Genomic DNA, 25,197 nt, shown 5'->3' on the forward strand with positions numbered 1-25,197 from the left:
AGTGCACCATTTGCTGTTGGGTGGCTCCTCGGCGGTGCTGGAGCTGCTCTGGCCGGGCCTCGCTCTGCAACATCCACCCAGTGCTTCCACCCGCTTGTCTGCTCATACCCAGCAAAAAACCAGATTGAATTTCTCGAGCAGGGCCAGCCCCGCCTTTGAGAGGCTCCGGAGGCCTTAGCGAAGCAGTGGGTGAGCGACTCGGGATCGCAGGACACTCGGGGAGTAACTCAAGGTGATGTAGGGAGGGCGAGGACGTTTTCTGGCAGTGAAGATGCTCAGGAAGAGAAACTTCTTATCTGACAGGGTGGGGAGGGAAGGTGCGGGATGCAGGCAGAGATCATACGTGCAGGGCTTGGAGAGGAAGGTAAGCGGGGATTAATGGCCCTGTGGTGCGGTGCTTTGGGATGGAGGCGCCGCAGCCGGGCTCTGGATGCAGTTTGGGAATTTTAGAATAAAAGGTCTAATGCCAAAGCCTTCAATCCATTTGCCTGCTCCTGGTTCATCCCCTGAAAGGCTCTTCCCAGCTCTGCCCATCTGGGGTGGCTCCACGTCTCCTCGATGATTTGGGGGTGTCTGCGCTGTGTGACGGGTGCCGTGTCGCTGTGTCCCCTGAGCTGCGGTGCCGGGCCCCGGCGTGTCACCAGCGCCGTGTCGCTGTGTCCCCTGTGCTGCGGTGCCGGGCCCCGGCGTGTCACCAGCGCCGTGTCGCTGTGTCCCCTGTGCTGCGGTGCCAGGCCCCGGCGTGTCACCAGCGCCGTGTCGCTGTGTCCCCTGTGCTGCGGTGCCAGGCCCCGGCGTGTCACCAGCGCCGTGTCGCTGTGTCCCCTGTGCTGCGGTGCCGGGCCCCGGCGTGTCACCAGCGCCGTGTTGCTGTGTCCCCTGGGCTGCGGTGCCGGGCCCCGGCGTGTCACCAGCGCCGTGTCGCTGTGTCCCCTGTGCTGCGGTGCCAGGCCCCGGCGTGTCACCAGCGCCGTGTCGCTGTGTCCCCTGTGCTGCGGTGCCGGGCCCCGGCGTGTCACCGGCGCGGGAAGTGCTGCCTGGTGCCTCCGGCCAGCAGCTTTTCCACCAGTGCCGCAAAAATTGCAAGCAATGGGAAGTTTTAGAGACAGCAAACAGAGGCGTAAAGGGAATTTCTGCCTTGGTGGCCTCTTGGTGAGATGCTGCTCTGGGCACTGAGGTTTTGTGTTGCTCTCCGGGCTGAGAAACAAGCCCGGGGAGGCTTACAGCCCCTGGCTGCTGATCCATTTTACGTAGATTAAATAGCATCACAGCTCCAAAAATAATCTTCCCAGTTTACCGTGAGGTTGCCTGTTCCTATAGCAACTGCTTCATGCCAGTGCCCTACAAATAAAAATCACAACGGATTGCCTTTAAGTTGGTTCGCAAATCAAAACAAAGTAGGAGATGGGGAGTGAAAGGACTCGCCTTGCAGGGACTCGTGTTTTTAGGCTGCGTAGTGTGTAGAAAATACAAGTGTGTGTTGGTGGAGAGGAGATTCATTAAAAGCTGCTGTTAGCGGTGGTGTGTGCTGGATTGGAGCCCTCGGTGGCAGATGTTTCCCATGTGAGTTGTAGGCGACGAGAAACACAAACCAGCAACTGCGTTTGTAAAACCTTCCTGGTGCGGGAGGGAGAGGAGGATTTTGCGCAGCCTGGCCGCTGGTCTGTGGGTCACTGAGGTCACTGAGGTCACTGGGGTCACTGGGGTCACTGGGGTCACTGGGGACCAGGCCTTACCTGCAGGCAGACGGCAAAAGCAGCGTTTTGGGCTTGAGTTGTGCTCCCACACAGCTGGTGGCACCTTGCATGGAGGCTCAGCCCCAAACCCCCGCCTTGGGGGCCACCTCTGGGCTTGGGTCCCAGCAGACGTCACCTCGCGGGTGCTGGTACCAGTGGAGACCCTGCCCGGGCTGGGGGAGGGAGCGGGGATGGATCAAACCGTCAGTTGGGGAGGGCTCTGGGGGACGCTGAGTTTGGGAAGGGCAGGGGACCCCGGGGAAGCCGGGCTGGCTCCTCCGGGGTGCAGGAGCGAGAGGAACACGAGCAAGCGCGGAGGCGATTTGTTGTCAAATATTTGCTGCCAGCCCTTTGTGTTTATTTCCGTGGGTGGCTTTTGTTCGCTGCAGCAGAGTGCCATGAATTCTCGCTGTAAATGTCTGTCTGCCTCTATAAACCTGCCTGGTGCTGAGGAGCGGGGTGAGCTGAGGTGAAGCTCGGGAGCGGGGATGTGCTGCTCCCCGAGGGGGGACCAAGGGGTGCGGGGGCACCCATGGCCCAGCACGGGTGGGGGTCCTGGGCTGGGCAGGCCCGTGCCAGCCCCGGAAGGTTTTGGTGCTCTAGGGAGGGTCTGTGCAGAGGGCAGAGGGCCGAGCTGCTGCCGGCAGCACCCGCTGTCCTGTGCAGTGGGGGAACTATGGCTGAGCCCCTTCCCACTGCACAGGCAGGGTGTGCGGGGCCAGGACCCAGAAGACATGATCTTCAGCTCTGTTAGAATGGTGTTTGTGTCCTTGAAGGACCTTTGTGGAGCACAAGTGTGATGGAGCGGCTGAGGGACCTGGGGGTTCAGCTGGAGAACAGGAGCTGAGGGGAGACCTTCTGATCTCTGAACTGCCTGAAAGGAGCTTGGAGCCAGGGGGGTCGGGCTCTGCTCCCCAGGAACAAGCGCCAGAGCAGAGGAAACAGCCTCAAGTTGCGCCAGGGGAGGTTGAGGTTGGATGTGGGGAACAATTTCTTCCCCAAAGGGCTGTGGGGCATTGGAACAGGCTGCCCAGGGCAGTGCTGGAGTCACCATCCCTGGAGGGTTGGACAGACGGACATGAGGTTCTCAGGACATGGGGCAGTGCCAGGGGTGGGGAACGGTTGGACTCGATGATCTTTTCCAACCAAAATGACTCTGTGGTTCTATGAAGGGAGCAGGGTTGCCTCCCCAGCTCCTGCAGAGCCTCTGTGCTTTTTGCTGGAGCCCAGCACGCAGCCCCTGGTCTGTCCTGGCCCAGCGCAGCCAGCAGAGCTTGGTTAGGGGGGTGATATGAATTGGGAGCTTCTCGAGGCAGCTTGGAGCTGGGGATCCCGTAGGGCCAGGCCGGTGCCAGCTGTGAGGGCGGCACGCGGAGACAGCGAGCACAGAGCATCCTCCATCTCGGCAAGTCCTGCACCCGCTTCTGCTTCCACCCCATCCCCTGCTTGTGTTGGAAAATCCTCAAAACTATTGTGAAAAACGTTTTGGGTTGGGACGTACTTGCTGTGCTGGAAAACCCCAGAGGAGGAAAACCCCATGGGGCCGTGCCGGGTGTCCGGGTGCCCATCGCTGTCACCCGTGTGTGGCGGGGGCTGTGGGGCAGCGGGGGATGCTGCCCTGCCCTGGTTGGCACCTCCTGTGGTGTGACGGTTACAGCAAAGCCTGGCAGATGTCCCCGGTGTGCGGTGTCCATGCTGGGTCCTGGTGAGGGACTTCTGAGTTCAACCTATTGGTCATCACTGGGGATGGAAGAAATAGTTGGGGGTTATATTTTCCCCCTCCCTAGCTGCCATGTATTTGGGACTAAGTTTCTCCAGTTTGCAAGAGGGTTTGTGATCTGAAATCACAGCAATTAGGACCCCCTGCTCAGGAGCTGCTGCCCTGCGTGCTGTGGGCTGGCCGGGCTGCTTCCAGGTTTGCTTCTGCAAGCCGCCCGCAGCCCTTGCCCTGGACAGTCTCTCTGTGGGTATTTCCTGACCTTTGGGGTGTTTCGCCAGCCTCAACAAAGCAAAATCTGTTTCTTTCTGCTGGTGGAGCTGGTCCAAAGGCTCAGACGAGGGAAGGATCCCCAGCGCCGGTGTCTGGCCACGCTCCAGGCGAAGGCTCCAGGCGATGGCTCGTGGCTGTTTCACCTTTCTGGATGAGCGAGTCCTTTATCCTCAGCAATAAGAACAAACGTCTCCTCTCTCCTTCAGCACTTCACAGATAATCTTCAGCAGTAACTGCAGGAGTTGGTGGGTCTTGTGGCTCCCATGGGACTGACATCTTGTGATGGGGACACGAGGGCTTGCCCAGACCCCTGACAGCCCTGTCCTCCCACTCCCATCTGTGCTGCAGGGACAAGCAGGGGTGTTCTGGTTGCAGTGATTGTCCTGGTGGTACCAAGAAACCAACCCTTCTTCTCTGAGACAATCAAACCCACCTGGACCCACCTGTGTGATCTGCTCTGTGACCCTGCCTGAGCAGGGCTGGGCTGGGGATCTGCAGAGCTCCTGCAACCCAACCAGCCTGGGGTTCTGCAACTGAAAAGCTGCTGGAGGTGGCGTGGAGCAGAGCTGCTCTGCTCGGATCCAGGGCTGCTCCTACCCACAGGCTGTTGGACCAAATCACGGAATTGCAGAACCCCAGGCTGGCTGGGTTGCAGGAGCTCTGCAGATCCCCAGCCCAGCCCTGCTCACGCAGGGTCACAGAGCAGATCACACAGGTGGGTCCAGGCGGTTTGAATGTCTCAGAGAAGGAGACTCCACACCCGCTCTGGGCAGCCTGGGCCAGGCTCTGGCACCTCCCAGCAAACAAGTTTCTGCTCATGTTCACATGGAGCCTCCTGTGTTTCAGTCTGTGCCCGTTGCCCCTCACCCTGGCGTTGGGCACCACTGAACAGAGTCTGGTCCATCCTCTGACACCCACCCTGAGCTATTGATCCATTGATCAGATCCCTCTCAGCTTCTCTTCTCCAGCTCAACAGCCCCAGCTCTCTCAGTGTCTCCTCATCACAAAGATGCTCCACACCTCTCCACATCAGCTGCTGGTTCCTTGAGGAAACAGGAGGGTTTGTGGACTCAGTGACCGTCATGGTCTCTTCCACTCAAATGACTGGATGATTCTGTGTGTCTCTGTGTTTTGGTTTGGGCAGCTTTTCCCTGAGCTCCCAGGAGCAGCGGTACGGCTGGGCTGGTCCCACGGCTCCTGCCCATGGAGGAAATGGAGAAGGGTGGAGCGGAGGAAACATGAGGATAATGAGGAACAATACTAAGAAGAACACGTGCTGCTCTTGTGTTTACGGTGGTGATCCCGCCACGCTTTGGTTTGCATTTTCCTGGCACTTCCCGGATGCTTTTCCCGGTGCTGCACCTATAGGTGAAGCCCAGACCTCATTCATCGTCCCGGCGTTCCTGGAGCCAGGATGTCACAAATCACCATGTTTACAGTCAAAAAACCTCCAGGAAGCAAAGTGGGGGACAAGGAGTTTCCAGGGCGGTCAGGAGTGGGGTGTTCCCATGCTGGGACGTGTTCCGGCATTTACTGGGGTTTTAAACCCGTCCTCAGCGCCAGTGTCAGTGTCTGGCCCTGCTGGGGTGGCAGTAGGTTGTTCGGGTGCTTTGCGCGAGCGTTTCTGCTTTACCTCGCTCTGATTTGATTGTAGCTGTGACACGTTTCCTTCCTGTGCTTTGATTTGAGGTAATTACAGCAAATTATCTTGCTTGAGATATTCTGATTTTACCGTGAGTCACAGAAGCATGAATTGGCCCGGCTCTCCGTGTGTCTGGGCACCGGGCTACACGTGCAGCTCTGGTTACGGGATGTGCTGACCGGGGATGGGGGCAGGCAATGAGTTTTCCATCCTCTGCATCTGCTTTTGCTCCCAGGACAGCGCTGCACGTCTGCAGCACCACCCTGCGGCCTTGAGATCCCGCTTGGAGGCCAAACGTGAGGAAGAAATTGTTGCCCTGAGGGTGGTGAGAGCCTGTCCCAAGTTGGCCAGAAAGGTGGTGGATGAACCATCCCTGGAGACATCCCAGGCCAGGCTGGACGGGGCTCTGAGCAACCTGAGCTGGTGAAGATGTCCCTGTCATGGCAGGGGGGGCACTGGGGAGCTGGGAAGGTCCCTCCAACCCAAACCATCTGTGACTCAGTGATTCGGTGAAGTCTGCAGCCTCAGCGGTGGGTCTGACACCCTGCTCCTTGGTGTGCGCAGGGGGAGGAAGGTGGGTCCTGCCGCCCACCCGCCGGGGTCCCGGTGTGGCCATGGGGCGGCTGTGGGGCAGGGAAGGAGCTGGGGAGGGATGTTCAGCTCAGCCCGAGCGAGCAGCATCACGACTGGCCTGGGCTGACCCAGGTGCCTTCCCCCTTCTCCCCGGGCTTCGAGGCGTTTATATAATCCTGCACAGCGATATGAAAATGGGCCACACTGCGTTCGTGCCTCCTGCCTCGAGCCGAGCAGGGATCGTCACCGCGGCCTCCACAGACGGGCAGCCATGGCAAGAAATCAAACCCTGGCAAAGGATGGGACCCGACTGTCCCTGTGCAGTGCTGTCCCCCTGTCCGTGTTTTAATGATGGGAAAATCCCCAGGCTGGGCTCTGGGAGGAGGGATTTGGGGGTTAGATGCTGCGGGAGGACAGGCGGAGAGAGAATTCCTCCTGCTTGGTGCAATTTGTACAGTCTTTGTAGACAGAGAAAATTATCTTTGGCAGTATTAGCGATGTCTACAAACAGAAAAATCTCAATTACGTTTCATCCCCTGGAGTCCCACAGAAGTAACGGTGGGTTTTGACAGTTAGAGGTGACAGTTGCCTGGCTGGTGTCTGTGACAAAAAACGGGCTTGTGTGGTTGACTTCTGCTTCTGGTAGGTTTATACAACACTAGAATATGTTATAAATTGGCCATTAAAGACTGGACTCGTTAGCAGTGAGTTCACCGGGTGCTATGGAGGGGTGGTTCCCATCCGTGTGCTGGAGCGCAGGCAGCTCACCTGGCCCAGGGGCGGCCGCGGGATGCGTGGGGAGAGTGGGGATGCCCATGGGGAGAGCAGGGATGCACAGGGTGAGTGGGGATGCACAGGGACAGCGGGGATGCACAGGGACAGCGGGGATGCTCATGGAGAGAGTGAGGATGCCCATGGGGAGAGTGGGGATGCGCAGGATGAGTGGGGATGCACAGGGACAGCGGGGATGCTTGTGGGGAGAGCAGGGATGCTCATGGAGAGGGTGGGGATGCTCTTGGGAGAGTGGGGATGCACAGGGAGAGCGGGGATGCTCATGGAAAGAGTGGGGATGCTTGTCCAGAGGGAACCAGGGCCTCTGGAATGGGACATAGGTGGCCATGGCCAGGCTGAGCTGTACAGACGCCCCCAGCACCCCGTGCCCCCCCCATCTGCACCTGCACACCGAGATCTGTGCGGTGTGGGGGTTGGTGCCCGCAGGGTGTGCGCTGTCCTGGGACGAGGACAGAGCCCCGGGATGGAGCTGCTGGAGCAGCACACGGACCACGCAGCTGGGGAGCAGCAGGGGAACAGCCCCTTCAGAGAACAGAGCTGTGCAAGGTGGAACCCGTGTTGCTGCACAGCAGGTCTGGTGGAAGCTCACACTCTATTTAGAATCATAGAATCGTTTCAGTTGGAGGAGACCCTCAGGATCATCGAGTCCAACCATAACCCAACTCTGGCACTAACCCATGTCCCTGAGGATCTCATCTAAACGCCTTTTAAACCCCTCCAGGGATGGTGACTCCAGCACTGCCCTGGGCAGCCTGTTCCAATGCCCCACAGCCCTTTGGGGAAGAAATTGTTCCCAGATCCAACCTCAACCTCCTCTGGCGCAACTTGAGGCCGTTTCCCCTTGTCCTGTCACTTGCTACTTGGCAGAAGAGACCAACACCCTCCATGCTCCAACCTCCTTCCAGGCAGTTGCAGACAGTGAGAAGGTCTCTCAATGGCAGGAGAGATGCACAGGAGCCCGTGAAAGGAGCTGGATTCACGCCCTGCCCCCGGCTGCCCTGGAGAGCTGCAGGGAGACGCTCTGACGGCAGCAGTGGCTCGGTGAACGTCTCCCAGGAGCATCCGTGTGCTCTGTCCTTGGGCGGCAGCACCTCAGGACAGGTACACAGACAATCCTCACAGCCAGTGACTCTGTGTGCCCTGGGATGAAAGGCAGCGTGGAAACACTTGCAACAGAAAGCAGATCTCATGGAGCCTTTGATTACTTTCCTTACTGGTGGAAAAGTGGATTAAATCTCCCTGCAGTTGGCACATACAAGATGCCTGCGGTGTGAGCCGCGGCCCATCGCTGCGGTGCCTCTGCACGCCCTCCCGGGACGGAGCCCTTCAAATCCTGCTTGTTCCCCTTCTCCTGCCTTTGCAATTGGAGGTTTGTGCACTGTGGATGCTCGCGGCTGGGTTGCAAAGGCCCCAGATGGTTGCACTGGGAGATGCCACCCTGGTGCTACAGAAACCACCTGAGTTTTGCTCTGTGCCCTGATTCCCTGCAGGGCTTTGATTTTCTTCTCCCATTGTCCTTGGGCAGCTGGGGTGAAGCTGTGTGGGACAAGCCTTGTCCCCGGGCTGTGCCCCCTTGTCCCCGGGCTGTGCGCCCTTGTCTCCAGGCTGTGCCCCCTTGTCCCTGGGCTGTGCGCCCTTGTCTCCAGGCTGTGCCCCTTTGCCCTCGGGCTGTGCCCCCTTGTCTCCAGGCTGTGCTCCCTTGTCCCTGGGCTGTGCCCCCTTGTCCCTGGGCTGTGCCCCCTTGTCTCCAGGCTGTGCTCCCTTGTCCCCGGGCTGTGCTCCCTTGTCCCTGGGCTCTGCCCCCTTGTCCCCGGGCTGTGCCCCCTTGTCCCTGGGCTGTGCAGCCTCAGCACATTTGCTGATGATACCAAACTGGGAGGAAGGGCCGACACAGCAGAGGCTGCGCTGCCATCCAGAGACCTGGACAGGCTGGACTGGGCAGAGAAGAACGTGATGAAGTTCAACAAGGGCAAGTGCAGGGTTGTGCGGTGGGGAGGAACAACACCTGGCACCAGTACAGGTTGGGGTGCACCTGCTGGAAAGCAGCTCTGCAGAGAAAGATCTGGGAGTTCTGGTTGTCAGCAGGGTGACCATGAGTCACTATTGTGCCCTTGTGGCCAAGAAGCCAATGGTACCTGGGGTGTGTGAGGAAGAGTGTGACCAGCAGGTCAAGGGAGGTTCCTCCCCCTCTGCTCCGCCCTGGGGAGGCCACATCTGGAGTTTGTGTCCAGTTCTGGGCTCCCCAGTTCAAGAAGGACAAGGAATTACTGGAGAGAGTCCAGCACAGGGACACAAAGATGCTGAGGGGTCTGGAGCATCTTTGTGATGAGGAGACACTGAGAGAGCTGGGGCTGTTGAGCTGGAGAAGAGAAGCTGAGAGGGATTTGATCAACGGATCAATAGCTCAGGGTGGGTGTCAGAGGATGGACCAGACTCTGTTCAGTGGTGCCCAACGCCAGGGTGAGGGGCAACAGGCACAGACTGAAACACAGGAGGCTCCATGTGAACATGAGCAGAAACTTGTTTGCTGGGAGGTGCCAGAGCCTGGCCCAGGCTGCCCAGAGCGGGTGTGGAGTCTCCTTCTCTGAGACATTCAAACCGCCTGGACCCACCTGTGTGATCTGCTCTGTGACCCTGCGTGAGCAGGGCTGGGCTGGGGATCTGCAGAGCTCCTGCAACCCAACCAGCCTGGGATCCTGGGATTCTGTGCATCAGCGTGAGCGATGGCTGAGCATCGCTCTTGATATCTACAGCATTTTGAAAGGTCTTATAAATGAGCCAGGAATAAACCTCAAAACCCCAAAATACCCAACGATCAGTGAATTACGGGCTTTTCTCCTTGCAACCCCCAAAAGGGATGTGCTGCCCCCCCTGTACTTGAGGCTCCCCCGAGGTCGGTGCTTTGCAGCATCGCGGTGTCTCAGCCTGGAGGACACCCCTGTCCCCCGGCTCCCCCAGCACTGGCAGAGATGCCGCAGGGCAGGGTTTGCTGGTGCCCATCTCTTTCAACCCAGATGATTGGAGGAGGGGAATGAAGGGGCTGCTCCCTCCTCAGTCGTTTTTGGGTGCAGCTGGAGAAACCCTGGCTGAACTTTGGCCACAGGGCTGGGGCGCAGACCCGGCTCTGCTCTCGGGGTTTGTATTTGCTCTGGGCGGCACGGCCGCTCGGAGCCGCTCATCTCCTCCGCCGTCCCGGGGAGCGCTGGGATGAGCTGAGGAAACGCTGCGTTACACGTGCTGCTGGGGTTTGGGCTGCTTCTCTGGTTTTAAGTCACCCAGGCGTTCTGGAGTTTCAGGAACAACCGTTTCCGCTGCCCCTGTGATGCTGCTCGGGGGTTTCTCCTGGCTGAAGGCGTGATGGTGGTTTTGGGTAAAGGCTCTTACCCCCCTGTGTCTTTGTGACCTTTTCCTTAGGTGAAGCAGTTTATCCTGCCCAAACCCGACCTTGCAGAGCCCTGTGCGATTCAGCCCCAGTCCACATTGATGCTGTGCCTGGTGCCGCGGCCGTGCGTGCAAAGGGGGGGTTGACGTGTGTCTCTTCCCGGTGACACCAGCACACCCTGCTCCCCGTGCCACCCCCGTTGCTCAGCCTCAGCAGCCCTGAATCCCGATGACAACCACAGAAGCCCTTTGGGTACCTCTGTGGGTGCTGGGTGACATCCCAAATCGCTTCCCTACACCACGGTCTGCTCCGGGGGGGCCATGGTGCCACGGCCCCCAGCCCCGGCAGAGCTGCGGGAGGCAGCAGGAGGAGGCAGGAGGAGGCAGGAGGTCCCCCTGCCCGCGGCGCTGACGGGTTAGTACGGTCCAGGGGTAACCATGGCAACTGTTTTTTTCTCCATCCCTCCCTTTGCAGATGACTCGGGTGACGAGGAGCCCGCCTCGCAGTCAGACAAGAGCGAGCTGCACGGCACCTTGAAAACCCTCTCGAGTAAGTTGGAGGACCTGAGCACTTGCAATGAGCTGATCGCCAAGCACGGGGCCGCCCTGCAGCGCTCGCTCAGCGAGCTGGAGAACCTGAAGCTGCCGGCCGAGAGCGGCGAGAAGATCAAGGCGGTGAATGAACGAGCCACGCTCTTCCGCATCACCTCCAATGCTATGATCAATGTAAGTGCTGCCGGCCGAGCCCCGCGGGTGCCAGGAGGCAGAGGGAGAAGCGTTTTTCTCCTCCTCTTCATCAGCCTTCCTCCCGCCGGCACGGCCCCGTTTTCTCCCCGTGTGCCGGCTGCACGTTTGCTGCCGTTAGCCCGGGCTTGGTGCCGGGTCAGCCCGCGGCCAGGGGATGGGAGCTGGGAAGGTGCAGCCTGTGTGGGTAACCCCCCAAAACACAGGTCTGTTACGTCCTTACAGTGTGCTTTCCAGGGAGGCTGCTCAAAATAAGGCATTTTGGGTGTAAAACCGGGTAAAGTGGAGGTTCGGGGTGCACAGAGGCTTTCGGCCGTTCCTGGGCAGGCACAGCGATTCGGAGCCTGTTGCCAGCTGGGGGTTCAGACCCACATCCCCGCATCGATCGAATCCTCGTGACTTCCATGAGGCTGCTGCCCTTGTTTGACACCAGCGGGGATGTAACCCCCTCGGTGTCCACGAGCCGCCCTGTGCCGCTGTGTGTTCCCGAGCGGTGGGTTGGAGGTCGTGCGGTGCCGGCCCCGGCGCTGCCGTGTGCAGCATGACGGTGCTTTCTGGTTGTTTGTTGGACAGCGTCTGTGTGGGGAGTGGATCTGTGCCCATGGCACTGACACAGCCCTTCCCGGGGAGCCTGGTTTTCCCCCGGGAGGCTTGTTCTGCCTGGGGATCTTTTGGGGGGAGAAGAGAGAGTAAAACTAAATAAAATATTTAAAGCAAAAGAAAAAATAAACCAACCCAAAAGCCTGACAGACCTGGAATAATACATGAAGGCAGAGCTCGGGGAATTGTGAATGGAGCAGCGCTGTCGCTGTGCTGTCACAGCCTGAGCAGAAGGAGGTTGTGTGTTGTTTTATGTGAGCTTTTAAACAACGATAATAACCCACAGCGGGAGCCGGAGGGTGCTCGGGAGCGGGCGCAGCGTCTCCGCGTCCCCGCTTGCGGGGTTTTGTAGCCGTGGGGGGAACGAGGCGGTGTCTGGTGCTGTGGAGGGTTTGGGCGCCCGTGCCCAGCTCTGCCCGCCCAGAGCGTGGGGAAGTTTTTGGAGCGGGGCCGGCCGCGTGTCGGCGCAGGTTCGGTGCGCGGGGCCGCGTGGCCGCGGGGTGTGGGAATGGCTGGATTCCTGCAGCAGCCTGGTGGGAAGGGGCGAGCAGAGCAGTATTTGCTGTGTCCAGCCCGGAGAGGAGGAGGTTGTGGTGGTTGTGATGTGATAAAAGCTTGGGTGAGGCTGTCTGGATGGTGGGAAATAGCACAAAAACTGGTAGAAATATGGTTTGTCTGAAACACCGAGCAGGTCGGAGGGGTGGGAGGGAGTGAGGCCCGTGTTTTCGGGTGGTGTCAGAGATGGGTTTTTTAGCATCCTTCGGTCTGTCTGCTCGTGGCCGTGTGTCCGGAGGAGCTGTTGCCTGGACAGGTTGGATGTGGCAGCAGCAGGAGCGGCAGCTCCGGGGGTTGTGGCTCCCCCAGCTCCCTGAGGGGTCTGTCACCGGGGGGAGGTGACAGAGATGTGGGTGACACTGACCCCCAGGCAGCAGCGACGCTTTGGGGGGATGGATTAGAAATGCGGGAGGAGCAGGGCAGGGTCGTGGCGGGAGGGGGTGCTGACAGCCTGATCCCCCTCACGCTGGGCTGCTGCTCCCAGCTGCACTGTCACCTTTTCCTACACTGGTCCATTTTTGTGCCTCAATTGATCTTTGATTGATCTTGAATTGATTATCTTGATTGATCACCCCAGCATGTGGTGATGCCTTCTGCAAACTGCTGCACAGACCATGCCCAGAGGGTCTCTCATGGGGTGGGGTGGTTCTGTGCAATGCAAAGGTCCCAAAATCTGTATGGAAACACGAAGCATTGCTCCAGGGAAGCCATTGAGAACACCCGCCTCTGCTCACCTCGGTCCCTGCCGGCTTCCAGGCACCTCATGGGAGCACAGGACGCTTTGACGATCGGGGAGCTCTTTGCAGGAGAAATGAAACCACTTCGCTTCCCAGCTGTTTCCTGGAGCGGTCCCGACCCACAGCCACGGAATATTGTGTCCAGCTGTGGCCCCTCAGTTCCAGCAGGACAGGGAACTGCTGGAGAGAGTCCAGCGCAGCCACCAAGATGCTGAAGGGAGTGGAGCATCTCCCGTGTGAGGAAAGGCTGAGGGAGCTGGGGCTCTGGAGCTGGACAAGAGGAGACTGAGGGGGGACTCATTCCTGGGGATCAATATGGAAAGGGGGAGTGTCAGGAGGATGGAGCCAGGCTCTTCTGGTGACAACCAGTGACAGGACAAGGGGCAATGGGTTCAAACTGGAACACAGGAGGTTCCACTTAAATTTGAGAAGAAACTTGTTGGGGGTGAGGGTGGCAGAGCCTGGCCCAGGCTGCCCAGGGAGGTTGTGGAGTCTCCTTCTGTGCAGACATTCCAACCCGCCTGGACACCTTCCTGTGTAACCTCATCTGGGTGTTCCTGCTCCATGGGGGGATTGCACTGGATGAGCTTTCCAGGTCCCTTCCAACCCCTGACATTCTGGGATTCTGTGATTCTGTGACTGGTGCTGGCGAGTGGATGCTCCACGTCCATGCTCTGCCCCGGCACCAGCACCAAACCTTGCCGATCCGCTCCCACCGGCACGGTTGAATCTGCCTCCAAGGGCAGTGCCGCTGCCGCACAGACAGCGTTGGCTTTTGCCAGGGCCGCTGCGGCTCTGCCGCGGGTCTGGGCCGCGTGTGCCGGCAGGAAGGGCCGGGGCAGGGCTGGGCTTTGCTCCTGCTCCACAGAGGGTCGGGCACTCTGAGCTGGTGCTTGTGGTTTCCGTCCACCCGCCTGTGATCCGATTATGTAAATGTCCCCGGAGCCGCGGGGAGCGGCAGCAAACGAGAAGAAATAAATAAATATATATGTAAATGAAAGAGCTTCTCTCGAAGGTGACCTCTGTGCTGCCGCTCCAGGGCTGCCTGCCCGGCGCCGGAGCATCTCCAGGGATGCGGAGCAGAAAGCGGCGGGGGCTGTCCCGGGGCGAGGGATGTGAGGGGTGACGGAGGCAGGTTTGGGCAGAGCGGGACCTTTGCGTCACAGGTGAGGATTTGAAACATGGAGGGACTGACTGTTGAGGGCTTAAATTGAAGCCCAGCCCTCTGTGAGCTCCGCTCCCGTCCGTCCGTGGAAATCTCACCTGACACGGCGCGGGTGAGACTCGCGGTTCAGCGGCACCGGGACCCGGCCGCCCCGTGTCGCGGGGCTGCGAGTGGTGACGAGGAGACGCGGAAAAGCAAGTCGCAATCTGCCAAGGGGGAGGAGTGGGAGGTATGTAAAAATAAGAAGCAACAAATTAAATGGATAATTAGAGGCTCGGATACAAAGAGCACTGTGCTAAATTACGCAGACTCGCCCAGGGAGCAGGGAAATCTCCCGTCTCGTGGTTCAGCAGGCAGGAAGGCTATGGGGATGTGTTGAGAAGCTGGTTTGGGTGTCAGGAATAGCTCACGCTGCGGTGGGTGTTGCTGGAACAGGTTTTAATGGGAATGGGGTTTGCTCCAGCACGGCTCGGGGGCGGCTGAGTGTGAGTGAGCAGCAGCTGCGCTCTTCTTTGTGCTTCCTTAGGGGCCACGGGCACTGAGAGCAGCGGGGCCCGGGCTGGGCCTGGTGTTGCTCCTGCGTTGGTTTGTGCTTCTCCTCGAGGTTTGTGAGGAGCAGAGGGGGATGAAGGTTCTGCCAGGCGAGGAGGAGGTGATGGGGCAGGGCTGGGGTGCTGGGGGGCCAGATTTCATGGGGACGGAGCCCTGTGTGAGCTGCTGTGGAGCAGACGGTCCTGGGGACTCTGTCTGCCCTCCGAGATGCCACCGCGCTGGTGGCCACCCCAGCACGTCACACAGAGGACACCGGCACCCGCTTTGGGGCAGACTGTGACCTCCCCACAGGGTTTTCCCTTTCCCACAGGAACAAACCCATCCAGAACACCAGCACCCCTCCGGCACAGCATCCTTCAGCCCTCTGAGCCCACACGGAGGGGTTTTAAGTGTGTGAAACACAGGGCTGGAGCCAGGAGTGAGATCAATAACAGCATGTGCTGCCTCTCCCGTGGGGACGGCAGCCGTGGGCTGTTCGGTTCAGCCTCCCCGAGCTGATCCTCCCGCCCCGGCCGTGTTTCTCCCCACGGAGCCCCCGGGGCCACGCTTGGCTCAGCTGTGGTTATGGGGCAGCCTTGTGCCCCACACCGGGGCTGGAGGGGCAGTGACCGCTCCTGTGATCGGCTCCTGGGGACGTGGAGTGACTTCTGCCCGGGGGGCACCGCCGGTGGGTTGTGCAGGGTCTGAGCGCTGGAGCAGGGCGTTACAGCTGCTCTTTTAGTTTATTTGGAGACCTCCTGGGTGCCTGTGCTGGGGGGAGCCACCTCGGCGCAAGGTGTGCTTCACTTCCCCAGAGCTGCTCCTGCGCTCTCCCGTGTCCCACGTCACGACTGTTTTTGTGAAGGGCTGAGCCGCCTCTGCCCCCATGGGGATGCTGCTGTGATTAATCCCTACTTGTAAAATTGTTTCCATATTAAACTGGACTGGTATTGAGTGTGTGCTCTGATTGGCATTAGGTTCCCCGGAGCAGCCCTAGTCTGGGGTGTAGTTTCTAATGGTTTATTTTGTCATAGAATCACAGATGGTTTGTGTTGCAGGGCCCTCCCCAGCTCCCCCAGTGCCCCCCCTGCCATGACAGGGACATCTTCACCAGCTCAGGTTGCTCAGAGCCCCGTCCAGCCTGGCCTGGGATGTCTCCAGGGTTGGTTCATCCACCACCTCTCTGGGAACCTGGGCCAGGCTCTCACCACCCTCAGGGCAACAATTTCTTCCTCATGTCCAGCCTGAATCTCCCTCCTTTAGTTTAAAACCATCACCCCTTGTCCTGTCGCAACAGGCCCTGCTCAAAAGTCTGTCCCCATCTTTCTTTTCAGCCCCTTTTTGGTCCAGAAAGGTTTCCTCGTGTTCCTGTGGTTGGGTTGCTGGTGCTGGTACAGACCTGGCCAGGTCCCCAGCAGGTGCACAGTGCCATCCCTCAGGGTCCCCGAGCCCATCGTCACACAGGATGGACGATGGACCCGGCCTCGCTGCCTGCACAGCACTCCCGGCTGCTCCCAGTCCCCCCAGTCCAGCCAGTGGGGCTGGAGGAGCCTCCACCTTGTGTATCCTTATGCCACAGGGGTTAATTCAGGCGCTGCAGTGAGCAAGTGCTGTCTCCAGCCCCTGCATGTGCTTCATTAGTGGCAGGGATGGCCTCAGCCACCTTTGGCGGCCCCAAGCAGATGCTCTGCTGCCTAAAATGGGAGTAAACCCCGCGGCGGGACAGCTTCTCCTCCCGGTGACTATTGCGATGGTGATCGTGCGGGAGGGGCCGTAACGCAGCCTGTGTTCATTATCTGTGCTGCGCTAATGACACACACACTGATCAACGCATTGAAAACCGTGTCACCGACCCAGAAAACCCCCGGCTTTGGGATTAAATGTTTAACCCAACCCTAATCCCCACTGGACGGGAAAGCTGCAGCCAGAGGTCCGCGTGTCCTGGGCGGTTCTGCTGCGGACGCGCCGCGCTGATGACAGATAACTGGTGGGTGCTGTGCTGTTCCTGGGGGAGGTGGCGGGGTGGGTGACACTCTGGGGTCCGTCCCGTTCGGCTGCTGGAGCTGGGCTGGGATCCAGGGGAGTGGAGATGCGGAGCCGGTACCTGCGCTCGGAGCTGCTGCAGCTTTCTCTGAGCATCGCTGTTGCTTTTTTAACGTAGAAATGTGAGGGTATGTCTGATCAGATCTGTCCAGACAGGCGGTGCCTTCCTCCAGCTCCCCTCATCATCATCGGCATCATTCCCCATGGCTGCTGGGTCCTTCCAGCCGGGTGATACCATGTGTGGGTGCTCAGACCTCACACGTATCTGTGGGGCTGCTGTGCTGGCTAAGGCTTTCAGCAGGTGCTCCTGCACACAGATTGCTTCATCCTCACCGTGCCTGGGCCCTTCTCACCTCCTCCTCCTCCTTGGTTTGTTCATCTGACCCTCAGGAGGCTTCAGGCTCTGTGCTGGGGCTCCCTCAGAGCCTTGTGTGAGAAGATGGGGGACACGTCTGTCACCAGCACCCGAGGACATGTCTTGTAGCTCTCACCTCCTGTTTTTCTTGGCTGGGAGCGATAACTTCTCCACTGCAGCTTCAGAGGAGAGTTCTGAGCATTTCTGCCCAGGTGGCCAGGGGATCAGCGGGGCTGCGCGGCGCGGGGCTCAGCACGGCACACACCGGACTTGCGCCGTCAGCAACACCCGATGTCCATCAGCAGCACCGCTGAACCGCGGCACAGCCCGGCCGGCATCACCTCTGCTGCCACACACAGCGGTGACCCGGTGAGCCCTGCCCGCCCCCCAGTCGTAGAATCATTTCAGACAACCGTAGAATCATTTCAGCTGGAAGAGACCCTCAAGATCATCAAGTCCAACCATAACCCAACTCTAGCACAAAACCGTATCCCTGAGAACCTTGTCTAAATGCTTTTAAACCCCTCCAGGGATGGTGGCTCCAGCACTGCCCTGGGCAGCCTGTTCCAATGCCCCACAGCCCTTTGGGGAAGAAATTGTTCCCCACATCCAACCTCAACCTCCCCTGGTGCGACTTGAGGCCGTTTCCTCTTGTTCTATAACTTGCTGCTTGCGAGAAGAGAGCAACACCCTCTGTCACCCTCTGGCAGCCACCACGTGTCTGTGCCTGGTGGTTTTTGTCACTGTGGGGCAGGATGGGGATGTGAGGGGCAAACAGCAACACATCACCGGGCTGATCACTGCTGTGGCTATGCTGCTGGTATCACACGGGTTGTGTTCGCCTCTCGCCCAGGCTGATGCACCAAAATGCTTCTCTCCGTCTCCTTCCTCCAGCGTCTGTCAAAGGAGAAGGTGCTGAAAATGCAGCGCTGCTGTCCTGTGGATTTACCAGGAAGGAGCCACAGCACTGGGGTGGGACGGGGGCTCGGATGAGCTGCTGGCAGCAACCGCTGCTCCTGCAGCACCTCGTACATCTGAGCGCTTTGCAGAGGCATTGCACGAGGCTGGAACCGAGGTACAGACCCGAGCAGCTTCCTCCAGCTCCGGGGTGGGAGCTGCCCACGGGCAGTGCCAGCTGCTCGCTGCCACCGCAGCCACCCGCCCTCGGCTGGGGACAGATGCTCCTCCAGCCTGGAGGTCGCTCCATCGGGCAGAGCAGAGCAGAAGCCAGCGAGAGCCGCAGCAGATCTGTTGGTGAGAGCTGTTTGCGGGACGGAGCTCCGGGAGCACGCCAGAGCCAGCATCAGCCACGCAGAGCGCAGACCGGCCGCTCTCGGGGTGTGGGCTCCCTGCTCTCAGACCTCTGGGGGTCCCCGTGCTGCCGCCGTGGTTTGTGGTGGCTTGGGCAAGCGAAGAGGGAGGAAGAAGCTGCAGCAGGTGCCTGGAGGTACCTCCCGGACGGGGAGGAGCTGATGGTGGCAGCTTCCCAGGAGGGTGATTTTTGGCCCCTGCGGCAGTGGAGAAGCCCCGATGCTGACCAAGTGGGTGAGAACATCAGAAGGAAGAGCAGAAGACGTGAGCGTTGCCGAAGGAGAGCAGCAAAACCCTGCGAGGGCACGATGCTGCGCCGGCCTCTCGTCAGCAGGAGGTCCCAGCATGAAACCTCAGCTCCTCGTGCATCTTCTGTACCGGTCCCGGCACACGCTGCGGTGCTGTGGCAAACCCTCCGGCACAGCGAGGTTTGGGTGCAAGGGGCAGCGCTGCTGGCACGCTGAAACATCCAACAAATGTTGTTTTTGCAGCAGTGAGCAATACTTTGGAAACCAAACCCTGCGTCTCCCCAGGCCACAGCTCCAGGTGGCATCGCCTTGGGCTGTAACCCGTGGGCAGAGTGGGCTTGTTCTGCTTCACCACGGTGAAAATGCCTTTTACGGTACCAAGTACACGATGATACTGTACGCGATGATTCTGTACGCGATGATTCCAGGCTCGGTAGCTACATAAAGGCTGCGGGAGGGCGGGATTAGAGCCTGTTAACACAGCCGGGCGGGCGGATTTGCTGCTGTTTTGCACTAATCCTCCCTTCATTGCGTGCGGGGATCACGCGTCCGTGAGGCTGCAGGTGAGTCTGTCTGTCCTGCCAGTGCTGTTCTGGACTCCACTGCTGCTTCGGACCTGTGGTGAGGTCCTCTGTGGGCAGATACACCCCAGGTGACGTGTCTTTGGGTGGTTACGTGGTGCTGAGCCCACGTCGTGGTGGGGAACACCAGGGTCTTTGTGGTGGTTAGGCAGATGGCCCAAAATAACATGGTCATAGAATCATAGAACTGTTTCAGTTGCAAGAGACACTCAGGATAATCAAGTCCAACCATTCCCCTACCCCCGGCACTGCCCCATGTCCTGAGAACCTCATGTCCGTCTGTCCAACCCTCCAGGGATGGTGACTCCAGCACTGCCCTGGGCAGCCTGTTCCAATGCCCCACAGCCCCTTGGGGAAGAAATTGTTCCCACATCCAACCTCAACCTCCCCTGGCGCAACTTGAGGCCGTTTCCTCTGCTCCTGGCGCTTGTTCCCGGGGAGCAGAGCCCGACCCCCCTGGCTCCAAGCTCCTTTCAGGCAGTTCAGAGATCAGAAGGTCTCCCCTCAGCTCCTGTTCTCCAGCTGAACCCCCAGGTCCCTCAGCCGCTCCATCACACTTGTGCTCCAGCCCCTCACCAGCTCCGTCCTCTCCTCTGCTCTCTCTCTAGCACCTCAATGTCCTCTTTATGATGCGGTGCCCATAAGGTAATAAAACTTCCAGAGGCAGAACCATGAAACGAGATCTGACTCCCACCCAAGTGTAGACATCTCCACCTTGGGCATCTCTGACTCTCAGGGAACCCCCAGTCCCCTGAGAGAAACAGGCACCACTGGGGCACAAGGTGCCACCTGGGCTGGGACCATCGGTGACTTCAGGAGCACCGTGGTGAGCGCTGGGGCTCTTGCTGGGAGGTCACCAAGGGCTGGTGGAACCAGCTCTGCTCCCGTGTCCTCCCCCCCCGTTTGGAGCTTTTCCATGTCCGTGTATTTCTGTAGCCCCCACTTTGCCTGGATGTGAAGCTCCTTCCAAAGTAACACTCAGAAGCATGAAAAGAAAAGCAATGGGGGAATGGGGTGATTTTTGGCGTCAAGCTCCCACCTGCTGTCCTCTCATGTTTTTATGCAATGCCACCTTATTTTTTCATGGTGTGAGGCTCAGCCCGGCACTGTCCTCTTGCCCCCAGCCCTGTCCCGGGGGGCAGCAGCCCTTGGTGTCCCCACATCCTTCAGAAGGCTGGGATGCTTGTGACCCGGCTGAGGGTCACTCCAAGGGTTTGGGGCAGATTTGCCATTATTTAAGCAGTCGGTGCTGATCGATGTTTCTGTGTGCTGCTGCTTCTGGTGACGTCCCCTCAGCCTGGCCCTGGGCCACCGGGTACCCTCGCTGTCATGGCACATGACTGCACCCAAAACCACGTCTTGTTGTGATCCGACTCTTTGTGTGAGATGATTTGGGATTCAGGCTGGCTCCGTCCTCGTATTTTCCCTTTTGCTTTGTGCTCAGAGTATTTTGGCGCAGGGGGAAGGGCAAGTCAACCCTCTGGCGGTGCGAACGCTCCGCGTGTCTCGGTGCTCTCAATCCAAACAGCTCATTTTCACACAACACGAGTGTGTTCGGAGCTAAGAGGGGGACCAGCGCTCGCCCTTCCCTCGGGGGCTGTTCACAGAGTGTTCTGCAGCCCAGGTGTGTCGCAGGGTTTGGGAAGGACGGGAGCGCTTATCTCTGAGGCACCAGGCGCCTGATGCAATTCAATGCGCTCTTTCCACTGATGAATGGAGTGATGGCTCCTGCTGTATAATTCACCGCTGAAAAAGAGATGATTGAACGCATCTGTCACTTGCTTTCTCTCATGTCGCTCCTGGGCGGTGGAGTGGTCCTTGTCCCATGCAGGCAAAGGAAGGGGCTGGTTGAGCATAGGAGATGTTGTTCCCAGAACAATGTTGCTTCCCTGAACAAGACGCTTCCCTGGTAGGATTTTTGCTCCCCAAAGGCTGGATTTGCAGGGCTGTTCCTCCGGGATGCTCGGGGCAGGTGGGACCGCAGGTCTGAGCGTGTTCCTCGGCATCCGTCAGCATTGAAGCGCTCGGCCTTGTTGGGACTTCCCCAGAAGTTGTCACCCGCCGTGCTTCACCCCCCTGGGCAGAAAGGCAGAAATCTGGCACGCTTCCATGTGGCCATTTACACTTTAAGCTAATTAACCTCGTCTCTTTGTTCCTTGTATCTAATTCTGACTGTTTGCTCCCGCTGAGGAGCCAGAGCTGCCCGTGGGTATGTGATGGCACCGCCTTGGCAGGACGCGGGTGACCCCGGGTGATCGTTTTCAGCAGCGTAAATAATCCTCGGGCGGTTAACGACGTTCCTATTAGTCTGCAACAAGCTGTGAAATCTGGTATATTTGCTGTGACAAATGTGTGAAAGGTGCTAAATTCGCCCATCGCAGCAGCAGCTGCTGGGCGCGGGGACAGCCCATGGAGCTGGTGGCATCATGTCTCACCTCCTGCTCCCCAGCAGGACATTGGTGGCACCTTGTCTCTTCCTCCACGGGAATTTGCAGGAGCCTCAGTGGTGTTTTTCCGTGAAAACATGCTTTTTTGACCACTTTCACTGTGCTTCCTCTTGACCATGATTTACAGCTCCACCGTCCGGTGCTGGATTAGGACCTGCTACAACAACTTGTTCCAGCCACGGAGAGGAGGAGAAGCCACCTCTGGCCCTCCTGCCACCAGCTTGCAGATAGCACTGGGCTTCCCCAAGACCTTGTGCCCTTACTGCAGATGGATGGAGCTTGTTTTTGTCATTAGGTTCTAATGATCTGCCTGAGTTGCAAATTGGTGAGGGGTAAGCACCGGTTGGGACGTTTGGGGGTGACCAAGCAGCACTGCCTATTAGCCCGACCTTCCTCTGAATTATTTTAAGTTTAGGTTTAGATTTAGATTTAGGTCATGGTTGTACTCGATGATCTTGAGGGCCTCTTCCAACCAAAATGATTCTTTGATTCTATGATCCTATTCTATTTTCAAACAAGCTTGCTTGGGGAGCAGAAGAGCATCTCGGCTGCTGCTCTCCAACCATGGCTCCATCCAGCTGTGGCCCTGTTGCAAAATCTGGGGCAGGTGGTGGCTCCTCCTGCACCGCACTGTCCCCGTGTGCGTGGGGAAGCAGTGGTGGGGCTGTGGGAGGGTTGAGGCCGGGTTCTGTATGGGGTGATGCTGCCTGGGGACGGGCTCAGCATCCTCTGCTGGTCCCTCTGCTCCTGCCCACGGGAGGGTCGGCCGTGGGGAGACCTTGAGGGAGGATGGTAGAGAACAGGAGAACAGGAGCTGAGGGGAGACCTTCTGATCTCTGAACTGCCTGAAAGGAGCTTGGAGCCAGGGGGGTCGGGCTCTGCTCCCCAGGAACAAGCGCCAGGAGCAGAGGAAACGGCCTCAAGTTGCGCCAGGGGAGGTTGAGGTTGGATGTGGGGAACAATTTCTTCCCCAAAGGGCTGTGGGGCATTGGAACAGGCTGCCCAGGGCAGTGCTGGAGTCACCATCCCTGGAGGGCTGGACAGACGGACATGAGGTTCTCAGGACATGGGGCAGTGCCAGGGGTGGGGGAATGGTTGGACTCCATGATCTTGAGGAGCTTTTCCAACCAAAATGTTTCTGTGGTTCTATGATTCTATAAAGTTTGTGCAGGCAGGGTATGATGGGAGGGAGAAATCACCTTTTTCTCCACCAGAAGCAGCTGACTGCCCTTGTGATGGACCCTGTGATGGGTGACAGCGGGTGGCTCCCCAAACCCCGCCACAGCACCGCCATGCCCTGTCCTGCCTGGCTGGGGTCAGAACAGCCCCATTGTGTGGGACTGGAGCAAACTTCAGTGCTCCCCGAACCCCACATGCATCCAGGTGCTGCTGAACCACAGCAGCTGTGTCATGGCAGCGGTGGCTTGGGGGAGCGTAGGGATACGGGGTGTGATGGGTGGATATGGGGTGCAATGGGTGGATGTGGGGTGTGATGGGTGGATATGGGGTGTGATGGGTGGATATGGGGTGCGATGGGTGGATGTGGGGCATGACGTGGGGATACAGGGTATGACATGGTCTTCCTTGTGCTGAGAGGAGCAGTGGGTGGGTGAACTCTGCAGATGACGATGAGGACATCTGGATCTTCAGACACGCGTACCCTCAACACCCCAGCCACATCCCTCACCGGGGAATTGCTTTTCTCTTCCTTTCATCCTGCAACTCGGGGTCTGCATCTCCTTTGTGGTTCATTCGTCAAGGAGCCTGTCACCTGCTGACCTTTACGAGGATGATCAGTGTCCCTGCACCGGCAAAATGTGGATTTGCGGCTGTGTCTTGCTTCCAACCCAGATCAGGTTCAGCTGTAACTAAATTTAGCTGCCACTCCGTAAGGGTTTTGTAAGCTGGATTTCCAGGCATTGCTCCTGCTTGGCCACGGCACTTGTTTTCACCTTTGAAGGGGGTATTAAAGGAATGAATGAGCGATGACCTGGGATGCTGAAATTTCAGCTGGGTTCATGTCCCCCCGCCTTAGTCTGTGCCAGGACTGAGCCAGCCACGTGTGTTCCTCCGGTGTCACCGCTGGGGACCATCCCTTTGCTCCTGTCCGCCTGCAGCGAGGGGATTGCTGCCACCAGAAATATCCACCCGTCTTTGTCCTGTGCGGTTTGCAAAATGTGTCGCTGTTGGGGACGATGAGGCACGACCAGTGGTGGCGGTGGGAGTTGTGCTGCGTGTGAGCGGTGCCGCAGGAGCTCCGGCTCCCCCCGGCTGCTCCCAGCCCCCGCTTGGGGTAAGGTGGGAGCTGGGGGGACAGCGGGCACCTCCCTGGCCCTTCGGCCCCAGCTTCTCCCTAAATGGAAGAGGACAGGGAGGTGACAAGGGTGAGCACAGCCCTTGAGCAGCTGGTGGGTGTTTTCCACCCAGACCCTGGGTGTTTTCTGAGCCGTTGTGGCAGGGTCGGTGGCACAGGAGGGGAGTGGGGTTGGGAATCATCCCAGCATGGTGCAGAGTGAGCCAAACCCATCTGAGGTCAGGACAGAGTGTGGGCACGAAGACATTTTTGTCCTTCCCTGGGTTGGAGCTTGTCCTGGGACCTGGTCCCCCCGTCTCCTGCCTTGGCCAGTCCTCGGCTGCCCCAGCGGGTTGAGGGGCCGCAGCATCCGTTGGTCCCAGCTGGAGCACGGACAGGGGTCCCGGGCACCCCTGGGGTGGTTGGGGCAGTGACAGCAGGGACAGCTGCGTGTCTCCTGCGTCTCCACCCTTCATCTCCTGCGGGGAAGGGACACATTCAGATGCACCTCTGCCTCTTGTGTCTGGCCCCGAGAAGAGACAGACCCTCGGGTTTGGGGTCCCCTGGGGGTCTCCTGGCTCACCGCGCCCTCCGTGGGTCCCCATGAGCGAGGATGGGCCCTCGTGGTGCTGGTGCCATGTCAGGGCTTCACAGCAGCTGCATTTCAAAGAACTTTTGCAGTCACAGCAGCTGAGATTTAGGGCAGAGACAGGCACGGCGGCTGTCGGAAACCCAGCGCATGGGCTGCCAGAGCCCCCGGTGCTGCTCTGTGCAGAGCGGATTTGCAATCCTTGCTTGCAAACATCCAAGAAAACCAGTCAGAGGGCGGTGGGGAGATCCCTCTTTGCGATTACTCACTTGCCCTTGCTGGGATGCCCGTGGTGCTGAGCAGACGCCTGGTAACGGTGCGTGGCGGCTGATGCTGAAGAGCCCAAGGGTTAAATCCTGCCCCGGGCTGTGCAGGGCTGTCTGCCACCCCCTGCACTAATGGGGGCTTTGCAGAGCTCCCCAGGATCCCCAGTTCCCCGCCAGCCGGCAGCTGGGCCAAACCAGGCTGTAAGCAGTGATGGGTGACGGCCTGGCGTGTTTCATTTGCAAAGGAGCACTCAGAAATCGGGGTGCTGGGTGCTGTGTCTGGAAACGCCCCATCCCAGGGACCACAGAGCCTGGCCCATTTTGGAAAATAATAGGGTAGGTATCTTGTGTGGTGCTGGGGGCTCAGTGGGGTCACCTGCGGGCCTGACCCCGAGCAGCCGCGTGTGGGACGTGGCACATCCTGCGCTGAGGTTGCTGCTGGGACACCTGGGCTTTGAAGCAGCAGCGCTGGAGCTTCTCCTGCGGCCAGTCCCAGCTGCTGCCGCGGCTCCGCGCGGGGAGCACGGGGAGAGCATCCGCCGTCGTGCCGCCCCCTGCTCCGGCTGTCACGCTCAGTGGACGGCGCTCTCCCTTCCCCACACAGCTGCTCGGTGCTCA

The 25,197-nt window shown here is 59.1% G+C and overlaps 1 protein-coding gene across 3 annotated transcripts in view; it reads left to right on the plus strand.

Annotated features, from left to right (window-relative positions):
- Nucleotides 1-25,197, plus strand: part of OSBP2 (oxysterol binding protein 2) — a 127,444-nt gene that overhangs the window by 77,797 nt on the left and 24,450 nt on the right. For all 3 annotated transcript variants that reach the window (XM_065033953.1, XM_065033951.1, XM_065033952.1), the window contains one exon: nucleotides 10,590-10,840. In XM_065033953.1, coding sequence (XP_064890025.1) covers nucleotides 10,590-10,840 — 251 coding nt within the window. The remainder of the gene's footprint in view (nucleotides 1-10,589; nucleotides 10,841-25,197) is intronic.

Source organism: Columba livia, chromosome 17 (assembly GCF_036013475.1).
Source record: "Columba livia isolate bColLiv1 breed racing homer chromosome 17, bColLiv1.pat.W.v2, whole genome shotgun sequence".
Taxonomy (NCBI): domain Eukaryota; kingdom Metazoa; phylum Chordata; class Aves; order Columbiformes; family Columbidae; genus Columba; species Columba livia.